Below are 20,870 nucleotides of genomic sequence, written 5' to 3' on the forward strand. Positions count from 1 at the left end.
AATTCAAAATAAAATTTTAATGCTGATTGTACATTTATGATATGTGGGCTTTCCTGTATGTACAAAAGATTTAAAAGTAATGTTTGGGTGAAAAATACAAAAGCAAAAAGAATACTTACCATATGATTTTATTTATGGCAAGTTCAAAATCATGCAAAACTAAACAATATATTGTTGAAGCACACACGCATAGGTACTAAAGAAAATCAAGAGAAGAATAATTACCAAATTTAGGTTACCTCTGGGAGTACGGAGGGAGGGGCACCCAGGTTGCTCCATGGGGCTGGTGATATTCTATTTTTTATGCTGGGGGAGGGAATATGGGGGAGGGGGAATGTTCATTTGAGCATTATACTTCTTTTTACTCATATTAATTTTAATTAGTCAAAGATTGTATATAATTGGTTCCTTAAGATGACTATTTTCCAAATGCTTATACTCTCCTTTGAGATACATAAAAACGAACCTGTTTAGTTACTATTCTCACTTCTGTCTTCTTCCTGCTTTAGTCTAAATTCAGCAAACAATTAAATATGTGTCAAGTGATATCAAGTGGTGTAATCTCACTCTTCCACTCAGATTGGCACCTGTGGGAGGAACACTGCACTCCTCTGCTATCTTGGAGATGTTTACATTTTGGCTGTAAAGCTCGGGGACATTATACCTGCAAGCCAGCTCCAGGTCAAGCTTTTGGGTTAGCTGGCTGTTGCAGAGGGACACTCAGAGGGATATTTTCTTGCTCTTTAACTCTTTCTGAAATATTCTTTCATAAACAGTCCTTATGATCTTGATTTGTTTGTTCTTATGTGTTGATCTTGATCTTGTTTGTGTTCATTATGGAATTTTCCATTTTAAACTGGTTCTAATGGCTCTGTTGGATCTTCATTCTGAGGAGTAACCAGGACTATACCTGAAAGAGGGAGGGCAAAAATTCATGAGAAAAGGTTTTTGTTGCTTTGCATTTCCTTCCTTTATTTATTTAATGAGCATTATTCTTTATGCTCTTTATGTATAATATATTTAACAAGAGGAAAGGAAGAAAGAATGAAGGAAAGAAGAAAGAAAGAAAGAAAGAAAAAGAAAGAAAGAAAGAAGGAAAGAAAGAGGGAGGGAGGGAAGGAGGGAGGGAGGGAGGAAGGAAGGAAGGAAGAAGGAAAAAGAGTAAAGAGAAGTCAGGATGACAAGGGAGAGAGGTTAAGAAAGCAAGAGTCGGTTAATTATTCAAAGAGCCAACCTGTGCCTCATTCTTCCTTGGGTGGGAAGTCCAGAGAGATGATCTCTTGGGTTCCTTTATTTTTTTGTTTTAAATGTACAATTTCATTATTTTCATTCCATTATTATAATAACATGAAAGGAAATTCTAAGGAAGAAAAACTAATCACCCCTAATTCAATTAACCTATTCTATTATCTTTGTAATAGATTTATAGCGTCAAGACTTACATCCATTGGTCCAGCAGGGGAGGTAGCCAGCTTTCCCCATCCTCCAGCAGGGATGTATTATTCCTTCCTCTGCAGTCTGTTTTTCTTGGCTCGTTCCTCAGCATATCCTGCCTTGCTTCCTACTTGAAAAGTTTGGCCAGGGACATTTCTGATGTGTCTGGTCTTTCTCTTTTGCCTTTCTACATAATTTAACATCCTCAGAGATGCTAGCCTGAGAGGTGAAATCTCCCTTTCCCATCCACTGAAGTCATTATATTTTTGGCCACCAGGGGGCATCCACAGACTTGCCATAGACTCAACCCTGCCTCTGGGTCATTTGAGGAGAAAGAGGTCGTTGACTAATTGGTTTATCCCTGTAGAACTATTTTTAACTTTTGTTTCTGTTTTCTACAGCAAATCTGTCTTCTCCTTCCCTCTGATTGTCTCACATGCATGTGTGCTCCTAAGAGATTCTCTGAGACAGCTTCACACTCATTCATGTCCCTTTTCTCTTGGGACAGTTGTCCTCAGATTCTGTGTATATGAGGTACAAATCTGGTCGTACTTCTGGTTGTCTGAACGTCCTCTCTTGGGGGGAGGGGGAACTTCAGAAACTGCAGCACATCCTATTCGATGTCTCTGATGATGAAGAGTTGAAATCCTTTGAAGGTCCAAAGCTACTTAGAAGCTGAATCTTGGCTGTTAGAAGAGTGATCATTCTGGGTAATATTGTTTTTGACTCAAAATGCGGTCTGACAATAAAATAACAAGACTGATTTCCCCAAATGCCTCAGAACCTGGCCTTGGAAATCACTCTCAAATTGGAGTTTAGACTTGGGTCCAGCAATGGAATACGTGTTTTGTTTTCCGAGGTGACTATGCTGGAGGACAAAAAAATCAGGTCCCGTTGCTTTGTTCTCACACCTCCTCTATATGTGGAGAAATACTCCTTCGATTTTACTTAGTGATTTGGAGATCTTAAAGAGGAGTGTGTAGGTGGTGAATCTAGTGGAACCCAACAAACACATAGGGAAGAAAGGAGATTCCAGGTTGGAGATTTGACCCTCTTACTGCCTTGAGCTCATGGGCCTCTTATTCTAATCACGAAGACTTCCTTGGTATTTGGTGGACATGAATTTGAGGACAGGATCGGTTTCTTCTTAAAACGGCTTCTGGTTATACACAGGCTGTTCTGAGAAGTGGAATTGCTGGATCACTGGCAATGTGCATTTTAAATTTTAATAGAGATAGATAAATTACTCTCCCAAAAGGCTGTAAAAACTTATAATCGAAAGAAAATAATCCAATTAAAAAGTGGGCAAAAGTGCTGGACAGACATCTCACCAAAGAAGATATACAGATGGCACATAAGCATATGAAAAGATGCTCTGCAACGTATGCCATTAGGGAAATGCAAATTAAAACAAGTGAGATGCCACTACACACTTACTAAAATGGCTAAAATCCAGAGCACTAACAATACCAAATGCTGGCTAGGGCGTAGAGCAACAGGAACTCTCATTCATTGCTAGTGGGAATGCAAAATAATACAGCCACTTTGGAAGACAGTTTGGCAGGTTTTTACAAAGCTAAACATAATCTCACCATATGATCCAGCAATTGCACTCCTAGGTATTTACCCAAGTGAGTTGAAAACTTATGTTCACACAAAAACCTCCATAGTAGAGTTTTGGTAGCAGCTTCATTTATAATTGCCCCAAATTGGAAGCAATCAGGATGACCTTTAATAGGTGAATTGATAAACACACAATGGTACATTCACATTAATGGAATGTTATTCAGCGATAAATAGAAATGAGCTATCAAGCCACAAAAAGACATGGAGAAACATTAAGTGCATATTGCAAAGGGAAAGAAACCAGCCTGAAAAGGTTATATGCTGTACGATTCCAACAATATGACACGGAAAAGACAAAACTATAGAGACAGTGGCTGCCTGGGATTGGACAGGGAGGGGAGGAGGAATGAACAGGTGGAACACAGGGGTTACTAGAGCAGTGAGAATATTCTGTATGATACTATATGATATAATGGTGGAAACGTGACATTATGCATTTGGCAAAACCCATAGAACCATGCAACACAAAGAGTTAACCCTAATGTAAACTATGAGCTTTAGTTAATAATGTATCAAAATTGATTCATCAATTGTAATAAATGTATCACACAAGGGCAAGATGTTAATTATAGGGAAATTGGTTGGGGGAAAGCAGTATTTAGGAACGCTCTGTACTTTCTGTTCAATTTTTTTTGTAAACCTGAAACTACTCCAAGAAATAAATTAAAAATAGTAATAAATTTACAGACTCATCAAGAATGTATATCTCATTTCTACTACCTTTGTTTATATTGGTGACAGAATTTTGACAGATGTGCAAGTTTGGTCTTTTATTATTGTTTTAATTGCATTGCCCTTTGTCCTACTCAGATTGACAAGTTTTCCAGATCCTTGGACTTTCCAGGTTTGCTTGTTATAAATCACCTGTTCCTTTCCTTTGCCTGCTTTTCCAGTTGATGATTTTTTTTTTTTTGATGTGGAACTGTGGCAGTTAATTTTTTTTTCTTTTTTTGCTTATTCATTCTTTTTTTTACATGTTGCAAATGTTTTCTCCCAATCTGTCATTTGTTTTTCAACTTGGATAATGATGTCTTTTGTCCCATTAGAAAGTTTTAAATTTTGAAGGAGTTTGGCCCAGAAACATGCTCTGGGGAGACACATGATGTGATCTGAGCCAGACCTCCAGATAAAGCCCATTTCTCTGGCCAGTCTTGTCTTTTTGTTTTGTTTTGTTTTCGCGGTACGCGGGCCTCTCACCCCTGCGGCCTCCCCCGCTGCGGAGCACAGGCTCCGGACCAGCAGCCATGGCTCACGGGCCCAGCCGCTCCGTGGCATGTGGGATCCTCCCGGACCGGGGCACAAACCTGCATCCCCCGCACTGGCAGGCGGACTCCCAACCACTGCGCCACCAGGGAAGCCCAGTCTTGTCTTTTTTACTCCTGATTCTTCGAGCTGAACCCAGAGCTCTCTGCTCCAGGGTGTCCAGGGAGGCTCCTCTTGACCATGTTCTGAAACTCGCACGGCTTTATCTAATGGGATGAACCTGGCTAAAGAGATTAGCAAGATGTCTTGTGGATCCCACTTTTAATCTGCAGCCTTCAGTCTGTCCCTCCTCTGCTGGGAAGGGAGCTGCAGAAACGACACACGGAGGACTGGCCCCTTCATGAGCTGTGACTCTGAGGCCCCTGCTCCCACTAGTGAGTTAACAGGGGTCCCAGGCTAGGGGACGCAGCATGGGCAGCCCCCAGAGCAGCTCCCTGCAGCTTGGGCCATCTGCACCCTTCCCAAGGCCCTGAGTCTTCAGGCTCCGGGCTTACTGAGGTCAGGAGTGAGAGGCTGCCTGGACTGCACTCTGCAAGTATGGCTTTGCTGAAAGTCAAATTTGACCAGAAGAAGCGGGTCAAGTTGGCCCAAGGGCTCTGGCTCATGAACTGGCTCTCCGTGTTGGCTGGTATCATCATCTTCAGCTTAGGGCTGTTCCTAAAGATTGAACTCAGGAAGCGGAGCGATATGATGGACAATTCCGAGAGCCATTTTGTGCCCAATTCCTTGATAGGGATGGGGGTGCTGTCCTGTGTCTTCAATTCTCTGGCGGGTAAAATCTGCTATGACGCCTTGGACCCTGCCAAGTACGCCAAGTGGAAGCCCTGGCTGAAGCCATACCTGGCCGTGTGTGTCCTCTTCAACATTGTCCTCTTCCTGGTGGCCCTCTGCTGCTTCCTCCTGCGGGGCTCCCTGGAGAGCACGCTGGCCCACGGGCTCAAGAATGGCATGAAGTTCTACCGGGACACGGACACCCCAGGCAGGTGTTTCATGAAGAAGACCATCGACACGCTGCAAATTGAGTTCAAGTGCTGTGGCAACAACGGCTTTCGGGACTGGTTTGAGATTCAGTGGATCAGCAACCGCTATCTGGACTTTTCCTCCAAAGAAGTCAAAGAGTGAGTAGCCTCCAGTCCTGGGGTCAGAATGATATGGGGACACGGAGACACGAGCCTGTGACTCCCCCTGTCCAGTGCCTTTTCCTCCCCATTGGGTGCTCTGTGTGCACAACTTATTACTGCGTGTGAGGGTGTATTGGGTTGGACCATATGGAATTGTCAATATTCTATCATTTTTGAGCGATAAAAATAGCAACTTCATATGGTTCAACCTAATGTTTGGCTAAGATGGGAGGAAAGTGTCAAGTTATAGAAACTATTTGAATGGGGGTCACCAGGGGGAGACCCAGCCAGGACCGTGTGTCTGCTTCATTCGGGAGGAGGGAATTCATGGATCACATATACCGAGACTTCATCTGGCTGCTTGTCTCATTCACTCAAAGTGAGTGCATTAGGTCCTAAAAGCATAAATTTCTGGGTTGGTTCCCTTGTTTTCCAACCTTTCCACCCTGAGCAACCATTCTCAAGGTGTTTGTCCTTGGATACGGTGGAAAGAGCAGAGGATGGGGCAGTCAGGGGGTCTAGGCTGTAGTTTTGTCTCTGTTGTTAATTAGATGGTGATCTTGGATAAGTCATTTGATGCCCTGGGCCTTTGCTTGCCCATCTTTTAAAGGAAGGCACCAGAATACACAACTTTGGAGGTCACCTTCTACCTCTGTCTAGAGCCTGGCATACAACAGGTGCTCAGTAAATGCCTGCTGGTATTTACTACTTAAATCATGATAGTGCAACTCGATAAAGTGTTTCTAAAGTGTTCTTGGCATGTGTAAAAATAAAATCCTGAGCGGCGGATGTAGGGAGGTGTTGGTGAGAAAGAGAATCTCACCCTTTGTGCTGATCCCAGCAGACCCCTTCCCAGAGACCCACCATTGCGGGTCTTGAGTCGTTTTCCAGGGAAAGGTCAGCCTGACCAGAGCCAGTGGCCCTCCCTCACCTCTTCCTTCTGTCCAACTCTACCCATTCCCTGCCTGAGGCTAGGGCTTCAATTGTTCATCCAGCTGGTTTATCCTCTGAGTGAGGCTGGTGAGTCCAAGGGTACATGCACCCTGGGCGCTGGGCACACTGGCATCAGGACATGGTTGAAGCCCAGACAACACCGGTGAACCCCAGATGGCTAGCTTAGCTGTTCCTCAGATGGAAGCGATGTCAGACTGAAGGTCACTGCTTGGGATGGTATTTTCTCTGTGGGTGGGGATTACTGCTACAAATCCCTTGTCAAGGAGGTTTGTAAACCACTCTGCCCTTCCTAGGGGACAGATCCGCAGGGACAGCACAAAGTGGCATGATTTATACGAGTTGCCCTAGGAGGGTGTGAAGCCAGAGGGACAAGCAGGATTCCTGGGGATGGGGAGAGTGGGGGAAGCAGAAGCTGAGGGTAGAACTAGCCTTTGTGATGGACGGGAAGGGGCTTCTCATCTTCTCCTCTGTCATTTTCCTTGATCGTCTTCTGCACAGAGTCAGTCCTTGATGAGACTTACAAGATCTCTCTGTGATCCCCAAATCCCCTTCTGTCCCAGGGTGGAGAAATGCTCCAGGCTGCTCCACTCCCAATGGTCGGCATATCCAAATTTTCAGGCAAACATTAAACTTGATCAAAATTACCTCAATGCCCCGTACCAACTTATTGGTGTGAAACAATCTTAACTCCATTGATTTGGAAAAAATTTTCTCTGCTACACACACACACACACACACACACACACACACACACAAATATGGTCACAACATTAAGAGGAACTGCGCATCCCTAACTGAGCCTGGCACTTGTGAGCTTGGACAAGCATGGAGGGATGGCTGGTTTTTGGAGATTTCTCAGGGGAATATTTAAGGTCAACAGGTGGTTCCTGAAGGCTCCTGATCTAAACATGGAGATCAGGTGGGAACAATTCAAGATTTTTTTACAAGAATTTACAAGCCTTTGACCGCACCCCACCCCCACCCCAGCCTGCCCTGTTGCTAAGTTGCTGGGTCTTTGGGGAGGAAAAAGGCCTTTATTTGGTGTGCACAAAACCTCTCTTGGGGGGTTTGTATTTTTGTTGTTTTTACTGTTAATCTCTATTTTGTGGATGAGAAATCTGAACCTCAGAGAGCTTAAGGGATGTTCCTAAAATCTCATAGCAGGAAGTGGCAAGCTGGGGTTGGGGGTGTGGGGCAATTTTTTGGAAAAACCAACCAACCAGCTTTATGGAGATATATTCCACACACCATACAACTCACCCATTTCAAGTGTGCAATTCAACGGTTTTTAGTACTTTCACAGAGTTGTGCAACCAATACTGAGGTTGATTTTAGAATGTGTTCACCACCTCACAGAGAAACCCTGCAGCCTTCAGTGTTCACTCCGGCCTCCCCTGCCCCCAGGCCCAAGTCATCACTACTCTACTTTCTGTCTCTATAGGCTTCCCTGTTCTGGACATTTCATTTGAATGGAATCATATAATATCTGTCCTTTGGGGTCTGGCTTCTTTGGTTTAGCATACCGTTTTCCAATTTCATCCGTGTTGCAGCAGGCATCAGCACCCATTCCTTCTTCTTTTGGGATGGTAGCCCACTGTAGGGAGCGCCAGGTTTTGATTCTGTTCTTTCCACTCTGCCTCATACAGATTCGGCGTTAGATGAGTGCTTGTTCTCCGACAGCGGGGGGGGGGGGGGGGGGGGGGTTGGAGTGGGGAGGGGCCTCAGGTCTTCCCTCTTCCTCTCTCTGTCTTGCTCTCTTCTTCCTCCTCCAGAGGGACAGTGGAAGGTGTGGGCAGATAAGATACAAGCTCGACAAACACCTGTGGATCGTGATGGGATTCTGGTCCTTCTGCGCCAGGGTCTCAGATCATCATGAGGCCCCACAGAAGCCAGAACTGCCCCCTCCCCCCCGCCCAGCCTTTCCGTGGGCTGTGGCACGTGGAGCCATGCTGTGCTCCATCCTCCTGCATCTGGGTTTCTCTTCTCACTCCCTCCCCAGCCTGGTGGTCCTGGGGTGGGGGTGGGCGGGGACACTCTGTTATAACTGGGGGAGGCCCTCAGAGGGAGGAGTCCAGGAATGCCGCCTCCCTCAGTGACTCAGTCTTCAGAGCACGATATCGGGATATAGATTTGTGATTCTTAATCACCAGAGCTGCTTTTTTTTTTTTTTCATTTTCAACTTTTATTATGGAAGAGTTCATGCATTCACAAAAGTAGAGAGGTTATAACAAATCCCCATGTACCCTCGCTCCCCCATGACATTTTCCCCCCTCTGAGTATTAAGAAGCAAATCCAGGGCATTGTTTCCTCTTAGCTGTAAACACTTTAGGAGGAATTTCTAACAGATAAAGAGGGTTTGCTTTATTGCCTTTTTGTTTTTAACAGAAGCACAATATTAATAATGCCTACTGACATTACTATCGTCGTCTAATACCCAGCCTGTGTTCAATATTCTTTGATTGTCTCAAGATGCCTTTTACAGGTGGTTTATTCAAATCAGGATCTAAACCAGACTTTGCATTTGGTTGTTTGGTCTCCTAAGTCTCTTACGCTAAATAGTTACCTTTCCATGCCATGTGCGTCTTGGAGGAAGTCGGCCATTTGTCCTGCAGAATTTCCCACATTCTGGGGTTGGGCCATTGTAGCCAACTGCTGTCTTCTAACGTGTTCTTCTGTATTTCCCTGTAAACCAGTAGTCAGGGCTGAGGTGTGGCTGGATTCAGGTTCAGTTTTGGCAAAAGCACCCCCTAGGGTGCTGCTGTGGGTACCTTACTGCATCACACCAGGAGGCACCTGAGGTCTTCAGCCAGTTTATAACAATTCCTTTAAAGTTTCCTCCTGTTTTCAGGATGAGCTGAGCTTCAGTGTCTTGGGGTGAAAGGCAGAGCATGAAGCAGCTCAGGGGTCTTGGCACTGTCAGCCTGAAGGAACTGTCAGCCAGGAAAGCCTGGCCTGGGGCCCTCAGTCTGAGAAAGAAGCTGGCACTAAGCTCTCACTTTACTGTCCTCCCACGGAACCCACAGGCCATGACACCTGTCTTCTTCCTAAACAATTAATAGATACCTAGAGAATTCTGGACCTTGGCCTAGGAGATTCCTGAGGGCAGGGCTGTGTCTCCCTTCAGACTGGGGCTCCCTGAGGACGAGGCTCTCTCTCCCCTCAGACTGGGGCTCCCTGAGGGCGGGGCTGCGTCTCCTCTCAGACCTGGGCTCCCCAAGGACGGGGCCGCGTCTCCCCTCAGACCGGGGCTCCCTGAGGGCGGGGCTGTGTCTCTCCTCAGACTGGGGCTCCCTCAGGTCAGGTCTATTTCTCCCGATAAGACAGGACTCTCTGTTGCCGTCTAGATCTCCCGTCGGATTGGTTCTCCCTGCAAGCAGTGCTGTGTCTCCCTTCAGACTGGGGCTTCTTTAGGGCAGGGCTGGGTCCCCTCCTTCTTGTGTCCTCCATCACCACCTGCAGTTCTTTACATCCAGTGACTACTCAAAAAAGAAAAGAAATACTATTAGTATTTCAAAGAAATACTAATACTGCACTTGTTGTATACCAGGTGCTCTATGTGTATTATCTCAATTAATCACCACCACATCCGTCAGAGACTTATATTGTCATTTCTCAGGTGAGAAAACTGAGGCTCACAGAAAGAAGTCAAGTGAGTTGCCAAGATTCCACAAGTGTCACTCAGCTGGCATTCGGGTTGGGGATTGACACATCATCAGTTACACTCCTGGCTCCCTCCTCTGCTCATTTCCATATGGCTTTCCTTATTGATTCACCTACTAAATTATGTTGCTTTTTCCAGGAAAACTCCAACATGACGATTTTCCCAAGTCATATGTAGCTTGGCTATGGGAGAGTGGGCTAAAAGAAAGCCTTATCTTAATTAAGACCCTGACAAGCCTTGGTGAGCCCTGAGCAGAGATTTGTAGCCTGGGAAATACTCTGATATAAATAGTCAGCTCACCACCTAAGCAGCTCTCCTCTGCCTTTGTCTTAAGAGGGTGAGTGGAGCCTTAATCTGTGGTTGGAACCAGGGCAAGTGCTAAGTCAACAAGACAATGCTTCTGATGGAGAGGGAGGGCTAGTTTCAGAGATGTGGGACCCCAAGAGGTCCTAGGCTGGGGGTCTGGGGGAACCCCAATGTCCACCAAGCCAGGCATACCCTCAGGGTCCCCAGTCTGAGGAAAGACACAGCCCTGCCTCAGGGAGTATGAGGCAGATCTGTAGGCTTCACCCCACCTTAGGGACACCTGGAGAGTGCATAGGAGAGATGATGCTGGACAAGGAAGGGCTCCTGGGACAGGGAACAGGGGAGAGAACTCACACTTTCCCAGGAAGTTTAGCTAGAAAAGCCAACAGGCAGGAAGGACCTGAGAGGCTCTGAGGAAACTCTGAGGAGGGGTGGGCAACTGCTGTGGGCTGGACTTCCACTTACTGTGTAACTTTGTGTGAGGCCCTGCCCTGCTCTGGGCCCCACTTCCTCCTCTGTAGAACAGCCTGGTGGGTTGTAGGGTCCCCCCCAGATGGCCATGAGTGGGGAAGAGCCAGCATTCTCATAGGGCCTGTGTCAAGTGCATCCTCCTACTGCCTCATTTAAACCTCCCACAGCCCCTGAGAGGGGCTGTGATGCTCGCACCTCACACAGGTCCACAGCTCACAAATGCATATGTGAGACTCAAAGGCCAGCTCTCTGTGCTCTACCCACTCCGTTCCATAGGGACACTGGGAATGGCCCAGGTGGGACATTGTGCAGGTGGAAGCGGGCTCCAGGGACAGCCTGCAGGTCAGGAAGAGGGACGAACAGTGTTTGCATTTGGGGACCAGGCCTGCTGGGGTTTGGTCCTAGGGGTAGGAGACTACGTCTGCTCAGTCCTGGGTGGGGCTGGCTCGCCCCTCAGAAGGGGGTGGGAGCCCCAAGCTGAAGGGCCTCTGCTCCAGTCCTCCCACTGGGACCACCCAGGACCACCCCAGCCAGCGGAACCAGGTGCCGTGCGGGGCTGTGCAGGGAGAGCTGCTCCCATGGCGCTCGGTGCAGTTCAGCTTCAGCAGCAGCCACTCCCATCATTGGACAAATGTCTCACAGCCCCTGCCTCAGGCTGGCATTGAGCTCTGCCCTTGCAGTCTTTTTTTTTTTTTATTTTTTAAAAAATATTTTATTTATTCATTTTTGGCTGCATTGAGTCTTCGTTGTTGTGCGTGGGTTTTCTCTAGTTGTGGCGAGCGGGCTTCTCATTGTCGTGGCTTCTTTTGTTGAGGATCATGGGCTCTAGGTGCACAGGCTTCAGTAGTTGTGGCATGCGGGCTCAGTAGTCGTGGCTCATGGGCTCTAGAGCACAGGCTCAGTAGTTGTGGCGCATGGACTTAGTTGCTCCGTGGCATGTGGGATCTTCCTGGACCAGGGCTCGAACCCACGTCCCCTGCATTGGCAGGTGGATTCTTTTTTTTTTTTTTTGCGGTACGCGGGCCTCTCACTGCTGTGGCCTCTCCCGTTGTGGAGCACAGGCTCCGGACGCGCAGGCTCAGTGGCCGTGGCTCACGGGCCCAGCCGCTCCGCGGCATGTGGGATCTTCCCGGACCGGGGCATGAACCCACGTCCCCTGCATCGGCAGGCGGACTCTCAACCACTGCGCCACCAGGGAAGCCCGGCAGGTGGATTCTTAACCACTGCGCCACCAGGGAAGTCCCTGCCCTTGCCTTCTTGGTCACAGAAGGCACTCTTCTCCACAGCTGGCAGAGGCCACACCACCCACGCACAAGAGACTATTCCCCAGCGGTGTCATGTGGTCTGTTCCACTGTCACAGCTGCTCCCCGACGACACACAGAGCTCACGTGAAGTCTCTTGCTCTGTCACCCTTCCCAGCCCTAGCCCAGGCGTCCACATGTCTTACACGCTTAGTACGTACCAAGCACTCTTCTTAGCCTCTTTACGTGGATCCCTTCATACAACTCTTATGTCAACTCCATTTTACAGATTAGTAAGCTGAGGCCTGGCGAGGTTAAGGAATTTTTCCAGAGGGATGAACCAGGAGTAAACTCAGGCTGTCCTGCTCTTATCGTGGTCCTGGTCCTGGACCACCTGTGCATCCAGGGCCAGCTGTTCTCTGGGCAGTGGGCTCTGTCCATGAAACAGAGGGCAGGGACTACAGGGTGTGTGGAAATACGGTCGCCATAACCCAGGCGAGGACTGTTCTGGAACCAAGGAGGCCACGTTTTTCAGAGCCTTCCTCAGGTCTTAATCATACCGATCAGCAGACAGTTCACTGAAAAGAAACCACAAATGGATCTTAAACACATCAAAAGATACTTAACTTCACTTACAATGAGAAAAACAGAAATCAGAACGACTCTGAGATATTATTTTTCATCTGTCAGGTTGGCAAAGATCAAAAACAGGACTTATGTGGGTGTGGCTGGTGTGGGTGTGACTGTACAACCCCCGAGAGGAGAAATATGGCAGAGCTCGGGTGCAATCACAGGTGGACCCTTTGATTCAGAGATGCCTCTTCTAGGAATTAATCCTCTAGATATATTCCCAATATGCAAAATGACCCATGTCCATGTTTGTATTAACAAGTCACTGGGGGGACTTCCCTGGTGGCACAGTGGTTAAGAATCCCCCTGCCAATGCAGGGGACACGGGTTTGAGCCCTGGCCCGGGAAGATCTCACATGCCACGGAGCAACTAAGCCCGTGTACCACATCTACTGAGCCCACACGTCGCAACTACTGAAGCCCGCGCGCCTGGAGCCCGTGCTCCGCAGCAAGAGAAGCCACCGCAATGAGAAGCCCACGCACCGCAACGAAGAGTAGCCCCCACTCGCCACAACTTGAGAAAGCCCACACGCAGCAACGAAGACCCAATGCAGCCAAAAATTAAATAAATAAATAAGTTAAAAAAGAGAAAAGAAAAAAAAAATAACAAGACACTGGGAAAATCCCAAATGTCCATCAATAGGAAATGGATAGTACCCTATGGGCCATCTGCACAAGGGGGACACCATGCACCTCATTAAAACCTGGAGAACACTCTCCATTTGACAGATATAAAAAGATCTCGCAGGGGCTTCCCTGGTGGCGCAGTGGTTGAGAGTCCGCCTGCTGATGCAGGGGACGCGGGTTCGTGCCCCTGTCCGGGAAGATCCCACATGTTGTGAAGCGGCTAGGCCCGTGAGCCATGGCCGCTGAGCCTGCGCGTCCGGAGCCTGTGCTCCACAACGGGAGAGGCCACAGCAGTGAGAGGCCCACGTACCGCAAAAAAAAAAACAAAAAAACAAAAAACTCTAAGGTATTGCTAAGGGAAAAAAAATGATTCAAGACAGTGTGTATATAATGCTACCATTCGGATAAACAAACAAACATACAGGAAGAATAAGAACTCTGCAAAATCTGAGCTTGCTTATCCATGCTTGAAGCTTCTGTGAAAGGACAGACAGAGCTGGCCACAGTGAGGGAACTTGGGGGCCAAGGGACAAGAATGAGTGGGAGACTTTTTTGTATTGAGGGTATTTTATTTAGAAGTTGAACACGAACATCTGTTTTTTAAAGAGTATAATTAATTACCATTTCAATGAACATTGTTGGAAACAATTTCTATTATGAACAATTACATGCTCCCTATCCTTGTGCTGTAAAAGTCTGCTGCTATTATGTAATGCATTGTTCATGTGCAACTTAAAAAAAACCTTTTTTACTCAAGATAACATGTACACAGTCAAGGGTGCAAATCTTAAGTGTGCAGCTCCATGAATTTTTTTTTTTTTTTTTAATTTTTGGCCGCGCCATGTGCCTTGTGGGATCTTAGTTTCCTGACCAGGGATTGAACCTGTGTCCTTGGCAGTGAAAGTGCGGAGTCCTCACAACTGGACCGCCGGGGAATTCCCTCCATTAATTTTGACACGTAAAGTTGCCTGGGTAACCACGAACAGGTCAGATGGAACATACCCAGCCTGCCTGATGGGGAGGGAGTGAATTTTCATTATAACGATGGCTGCCCCTTTTGAATTTTGAACCTGCATGAATGTATGGTGTGCTCTAACCAAATATATGTATAAGTAGAGAGATGCAAAAGTTGTGCAAGTTGCATCCTTCAGGTGAGTACGGAGCTCCCACCCAGCTGGGGGCAGAGGTCAGTGTGTATGGAGAGCAAGCCATGGGCAAAGACCCATTCTCTGCTCCTGCAAAGGCCCAGGGATAGAGCAGGCCTTCTGGAAACATCTGTTGAGCAGAAGTGATCTGGCCAGAGGGGACCTTGGTCCCCAGTGATCTCTAAGGAGGAGATGAGGTTGGGGAGGGGGCTGGGTGCTGAAGTTGATGGTCATGAATGCTAGGCAGTCTTGTCTCAACAGTCACCACCTGTCCTGCTACTCTTCCTACCAGCTTGGCACGGACCCAAGAAATCATTGCATGCCAGGGCCTGGCAGCACAGAGTGGTTGATTTTTTTAAAAAATAAATCTTTATTTTGCAGTTTACAATGCAGTACTCCACAGACTGGTGTTAAATGTTGTCTACAGTGCAACATCCATGTTCCAACACACCTAATAATTGCCAGGAGTACAGTGCTCTTGTCGATCTTGTATTCAGTCAGGTTAAAACAATGGGCAATAAAAGAATGAACACGTTTCTCATGTGTGTGACTCACTCTTGTCTAAATGCCCCAACTTGTGACTTCTTTACTATCTATACCGCTAGTTATCCAGGACCTTGAAGAAATCCTGAACCTCTAACAGGCCATCCTCTGGCAAATCAGTATGGTGAACAGCATTCTGGATCTTAGTTTTACCAAAGATTGCTCAGAGGCTTCCAGGACGTAAACGCCAGGCAGTTTCAGGATCAGCAGGTCCACAGAATTCTTGAAATGTCATTGTTAGGTTTTGTTGAATCTCCATTGCTCCACAAGGGCTAGAATACGTATGTTCCTTATTTACTTGCCTCTTGGTTTATCATCTATCTTAACCCTCTAAACATAAGCTCCAGGAAGGCTGGGGCATTGGCCCTCTAGGGTCACTGCTCCATCTTCAGCACCTAGAACAGTGGCTGGCGCATAGTCGGTGTACAGTAAATATTTCTCAAGACAGCAAATGAATGAATGAATATTCCAGATTTTCAGAAGGGGATGGGAGGAGCTGGCTCCTGGTGAGAAGTTCAAGAAGCTGGTCTTAAGCCGTCTGTTTCTCCTCCAGTCGCATCAAGAGCAACGTGGATGGGCGGTACCTGGTGGATGGAGTCCCCTTCAGCTGCTGCAACCCCAGCTCGCCACGGCCCTGTATCCAGTACCAGCTCACCAACAACTCTGCACACTACAGCTATGACCACCAGACGGAGGAGCTCAACCTGTGGGTGCGCGGCTGCAGGGCCGCCCTGCTGAGCTACTACAGCAACCTCATGAATTCCGTGGGCGCTGTGACGCTCCTCGTCTGGCTTTTTGAGGTAGGCCCTGGGCTGGTGGGGGGCAGGGCAAGAGGGAGCCACCTGCCCCATTGGGATTTGATGGGGTGGAGCTGGGCCTGGGTCTCCCTCCTGGGAACCAGCCCTCTGCCCGCCGTGCAGGCAGGCCCAGGCTTGAATACCAGCACCTCTATTTTCTGTTTCTGTCCCATCACTTAAAAAAAAGAATTCGTTGAGTTGAAATTCACAGCACATAAAATTAACCATGTTAAAGTGAACAATTTGGTGGCATTTGGTACAATCACAATGTTGTGTGACTACCACCTCTACCTTGTTCCAAAATACTTCCATCGCCCCCTCAAAAAAACCTCATACCCATTACACAGTCAGTCCACCTCCTCCCCTCCCCCTAAGCCCCTGGCAACCACCAGTCTGTGTTCTGTCCTTGTGGATTTATCTATTCTGGACATTTCATATAAAGGGAATCATATAATATGTGACCTTTTAGGTCTGGTTTCTTTCACTTTGCATGTTTCAGAGGTTTATCCTGTGTCTCCACCTTTTGAGTCTAAGGACTCGGAAAGTTACTTAACATCTCTGTTATAGGGGGCTGCCAGCATTTAGCTTTGGAACTATTGGGAGGCAACAGGAGATACGGGCACATCAAAGTGTTCAGTCAATGATTTGTGCTTCTCTTGAGATTCTGGTAGCAATTTACCTGGTATTCTAATTATTTGTAGGTTCATCTTATCTCATCTATTAGGTTTAATTCCTCTCTGTAGCTGCAGGTCTTGGGATATAGCAAGCCCTCATTCATTCATTTACTGAAGAAATAGTTTCTCAAAAACCTACGAGTGCTGGGCGCTGTCCTGGGTGCTGAACGAGAGCCCACTGTCAGAGAGGGGTAAACCAAGGTGGCACAGAGTGTGACTCATGGGCTCATGCTTTGAGCTGACAGCAGAAACCCAAACTCCAAAACCTAAATGTACAAAACCAGAAACATTAGGTGGGGAAACTTTGCCCATCAGAGAAGATTCACTGAAAGGTTCCCTTAAATAAGTCAATCTTTAGTGCTATGGAAATTCACACATAGCTGGGCTCTCAGCTGAGACGCACCACTTCTAACTTACCACGTCACACCAGAAGAACTGTACTGCCTGTTGAGGGGGTGAGATGGGGAGGAAGGCCTTCTTTTCACATTAAGGCAAACGCAAGCATATTCATGATGATTTATTGGTCACCAGCTCCTTGAGGCAGAGTCTTGGGAATATGTGGGTAGAATAAGGAGAGAAGCTTACTGCTAGAAGGTTAGAAGTTTGCATTCCTTGAAAACACATGAAAAGAAGACTGAAGGGATAAATGAAGTCAGTGGGAAAATGGAGTTCCATTGGCTGCCTCTCAGTTTACCCACCTTTCCAGGAACCTAGTGACCGCTTAAGGAGAGGAACTGTTCACTGGGAACAGGGAGTTTTAATCCCCTTTCACTTTTCCCCTGAGTCTTTTAGGGGGCAGAGCTCTGTGATGGGCACAAGGGGGGCTGATAAGATCCTGCCCTCAGCCTTGCCCTCCTGGGTCTCACAATCCATGAGTCCACATCAGACTCATGAACCAAAGGGACCATTACCTAGCAGAAAATTCATAGTGCAACAGGGGGCCTTCTTGAGGAAAGCAGGAAGGAATCAGAGTGGGTACACGCACACCAGGAGGACTTCCTGGAGGGGAGTCTTTCCACTGTAAAAATATCTTATTAAACTGTCAGTCAACAATAACCTAAAACTATTCGTTACTATTATCATCTACTGCTGTAATTATAAAATGCTCCCAGAGCATTCATTCAACAGACGTTTACTGAGGCCCTACCACCACTGGGTGCTGTTGTAGGGGCTGGGACAGCAGGTGAACAAGATTCATCAGGGCCACCCCTGCCCTCAGGGGGTGGATGTTCTCCATTAGTGGGCCTAGGCCTCTCACAGAGTTTGCTATACCATCAAAGGAAGAGTGTAAGACAGCAAACCAGGAATTTGTGTAGAAACAAGTGGCTAACACAATACAGGGTTAGAAGAGTGGAAACAGTACTTACCATGCTCACTAATAACCAACTACAGCTGATATTCCTATTCATCCCTGCTGCGCACCAGGTACCATGCTCTACACATATGGAAGCATCACAGCATGCCCATGGAGCAGGCGGTACTTCATCTGAAAATCTGCAAACCAGATGAGTAAACTGAGGTTTCCTGGTCACATGGCTGGCTAAGTGCCAGGGCTGAGGTTTGAACCCAGGCATTCTGGCACCAGAGTCTGCTGCAGTGACTTCCAGTGAGCAAATCCAAACAAATCACCCACTCATGCTCTAGTATCACAATAACACAAGTAGAGGGAAACCGTATATCACTATTGTTTGCAGAAAAGGAGAGGACTTTCTAACTCTGTCCAGCAAATAGTTGCTGAGCACCTGCTACGTGCCTAGCAACGTGCCAGGAACGGGGTGGGGGTGGGGGTGGAGACAGAGAGAAGGAGCCCAGGATTAATGCCCCCAGGAAGGGGGAGACCTGAGGGCAAAGAGGGGAGAATTCAGGTGCAGGGGCACCCATAATGTTCTAAGTAGAGAAAACAGCAAATGGTAAAACTGGAGAGGAGAAAGGCTGGGTGTGGGCAGGATCCAAAGAAACCCAGGGTGACTGGAAAGGGAGGAGAATGGGGTCTGAGATGAGGCTGGAGCACAGGCAGACCGCGAGCACCCAGGCCTGGCTGGGGCGGGCAGGGCCTCGCCAACCCAGCCCCAACAGTACCTTGTTTGAAGGGCTCCCAGGATGAGCAGGCTGGTGGCTGCCATGGTTTCCTGGTAACCCCTGCCCCAGCTACTTCTCCCAGATCTCCTCTAAGTCTCCTCTCCCCACACAGGTGACCATCACCATCGGGCTGCGCTACTTGCACACGGCGCTGGAAGGCGTGGCCAACCCCGAAGACCCCGAGTGCGAGAGTGAGGGCTGGCTTCTGGAGAAGAGCATTCCGGAGACCTGGAAGGCCTTTCTGGAGAGCCTGAAGAAGCTGGGCAAGGGTAACCAGGTGGAAGCCGAGGGTGTGGATGCAGGCCAGGCCCCAGAGGCTGGCTGACGGTCGCGGGACCCCCTCCCCTCTGAACACTGAAAAGTAGTGGACTCCAGGAAACGCGGATACCCCCGATCCAATATGAATCTCCCAAGGAGGGTGGCCGTCTCACAGAGACTCTTCTGGATGGTGGGATTTAAAATTCAGGGTCTCTAAAAACTTCCGTTGAATGACTGTCCAAAGTGTGAGTGAATGAGTCCCACTCAGGCTCACTGCCCTAGGACGCACCCTCGCGGTGGACTCAGGGGGGCCTCTCAGTGGATGACTCCTCATGGCACAGGAATTCAGTTCCACCCTGAGGCTACTGGCTACACCTGAGGGCTGCCCTTTTTATGAGTTGGCTGTTACGTTGAGCTCCGAGTCGCTTCATTCTATATCCAAAGTGTCACCTGATGCATAAGCGTAAGAGTCTGAAAGATGTACTGGCCACGCTGTCATGTTTTTCAAATGCGAAGATTGACACATCAGCCATTTTATGTAATTACAGAAGGTGAGGGACAGTTACACTTTTCTAAGAGTAATGGTCTCTCCAGAGGACTGAGGGCTCAAAAGAGGAATTCTCAATCATGAGGCAAGAGAACTTAGAGAGAGGGGATTATGTCCCTCAGCAAAAATACAGCTTTTGTGTCACCTTCACAAGCCCTCAGTCACTTGGCCAGGAGTGAGCCACGGGATGAGGGAGTTGGGTTGTAGGCATGTTCTGGCTAAACTGCCGGGTGACCTCCTTTGGCTCATCTATGGAAGCACTGGGTTAGACGGCTGCCCTTCTGTGGAAGAGGAGCAACAATCAGACAGGAGTCCACCCTTTGGAGACCAGGCCTCACCTCCTGGGACGCCCACACAGGTGCCGTGACAGGCCCCACGGACAACACTGTCTACAGTGGAGGACAGAGTCCTCTGCGAGCTTCGTCCTGCTTCTTGCCCCAGATACCCATCCTGCAAAACGGTATTTCCCGAATGCCTCCGCATTAAAGAAGATTCTTTGAGACAGCTCATCTTCCCATGCTAGCAACTGCAAAAGAAGTTTTTACTTCCTTCTGGAAAAAGAGAGAAAGGAAGCTTTCAGGGGAAGGAGGGAATGATTTCACTGCTGTCCTAGGAGTTTTCAGTGTGGAAAAAATAAGACTTCTGGTGCTGCCTGGGGTATGTTCTGGGGCTCTAATTCTCTCAGGCTTAAGACCAGATCAAAGATGTTTGGACATTCTGTCAGATTTTGGTCCCAGGTTTAATTCAATTTGACTTCTGAGTGTGGAGACCAAGGAATGACCCACATGGACAACACTGAGGGAGTCAGCCCCTCTGATGAGGGTCCCGGAGCTCTCCCCTCCCAGGAGCGCTGAGAACCATCAAGAAAATGCTGCTCTAGGTCCACACGTATAACGATGCTGTTGACAGCTGTACAATAGACATTAAAAATTATATTGTATGAAAATCACTTTTGTTAAGTGCCTGTCTTAAATGTATGTGCTACATGTATGTAGCACAGGATCCCTGATTCTTGCTAACATTTGTTAACAAAACCAAACCAAACCTGACACTGAAAGGTAGCACTGCTAATGATCACGGCAGCTGTTTCAACAGCGTGGGTGTCACCTCTCTCCCTCTTGCTATCTCTTATCTGCAAGAACAGGGACTATTAGGTTATCCAAATAATCTCAACATTTGCTAGAATTTGGACCAGAGCTGAGTTCAATATTTTAGTATGTGGAATCTTAATTTAGTGATTTAAGCAAAAATTCCATTTTCTATCCCCCCTGCTCTGGTCAGAATCTGAGAGCTGTTGGGAGGATCAAGGGGAAAATGATCCCACAATAAACACCACCAGTTGGTTCAGAGCAGACTGTGCAGGGGGCCTGGAGCTGGCGTACTGAATTAAGAACATGCAGATTATGACCCGCTGAATGAGGGGGCACTAAGCCACCCACACAGGGTTGGCAGGTAGCTCCCTCAGCATCCCAGCTCCCACTTTGGGGAAGTG

General features: G+C 47.7%; 1 protein-coding gene across 1 annotated transcript; it reads left to right on the forward strand.

Annotated features, from left to right (window-relative positions):
• Positions 1-4,860: 4,860 nt before the first annotated feature.
• Positions 4,861-19,192, forward strand: PRPH2 (peripherin 2; the record flags this gene model as incomplete). Its single annotated transcript, XM_079934869.1, has 3 exons — positions 4,861-5,441; positions 15,577-15,823; positions 18,686-19,192. The coding sequence occupies 3 exons, from the start codon at positions 4,861-4,863 to the stop codon at positions 18,896-18,898; spliced, it is 1,041 nt and encodes a 346-aa protein (XP_079790995.1). The 3' UTR covers positions 18,899-19,192.
• Between the last annotated feature and the right edge of the window lie 1,678 nt (positions 19,193-20,870).

This window comes from Stenella coeruleoalba, assembly GCF_951394435.1.
Source record: "Stenella coeruleoalba genome assembly, chromosome: 10".
NCBI classification, from domain to species: domain Eukaryota; kingdom Metazoa; phylum Chordata; class Mammalia; order Artiodactyla; family Delphinidae; genus Stenella; species Stenella coeruleoalba.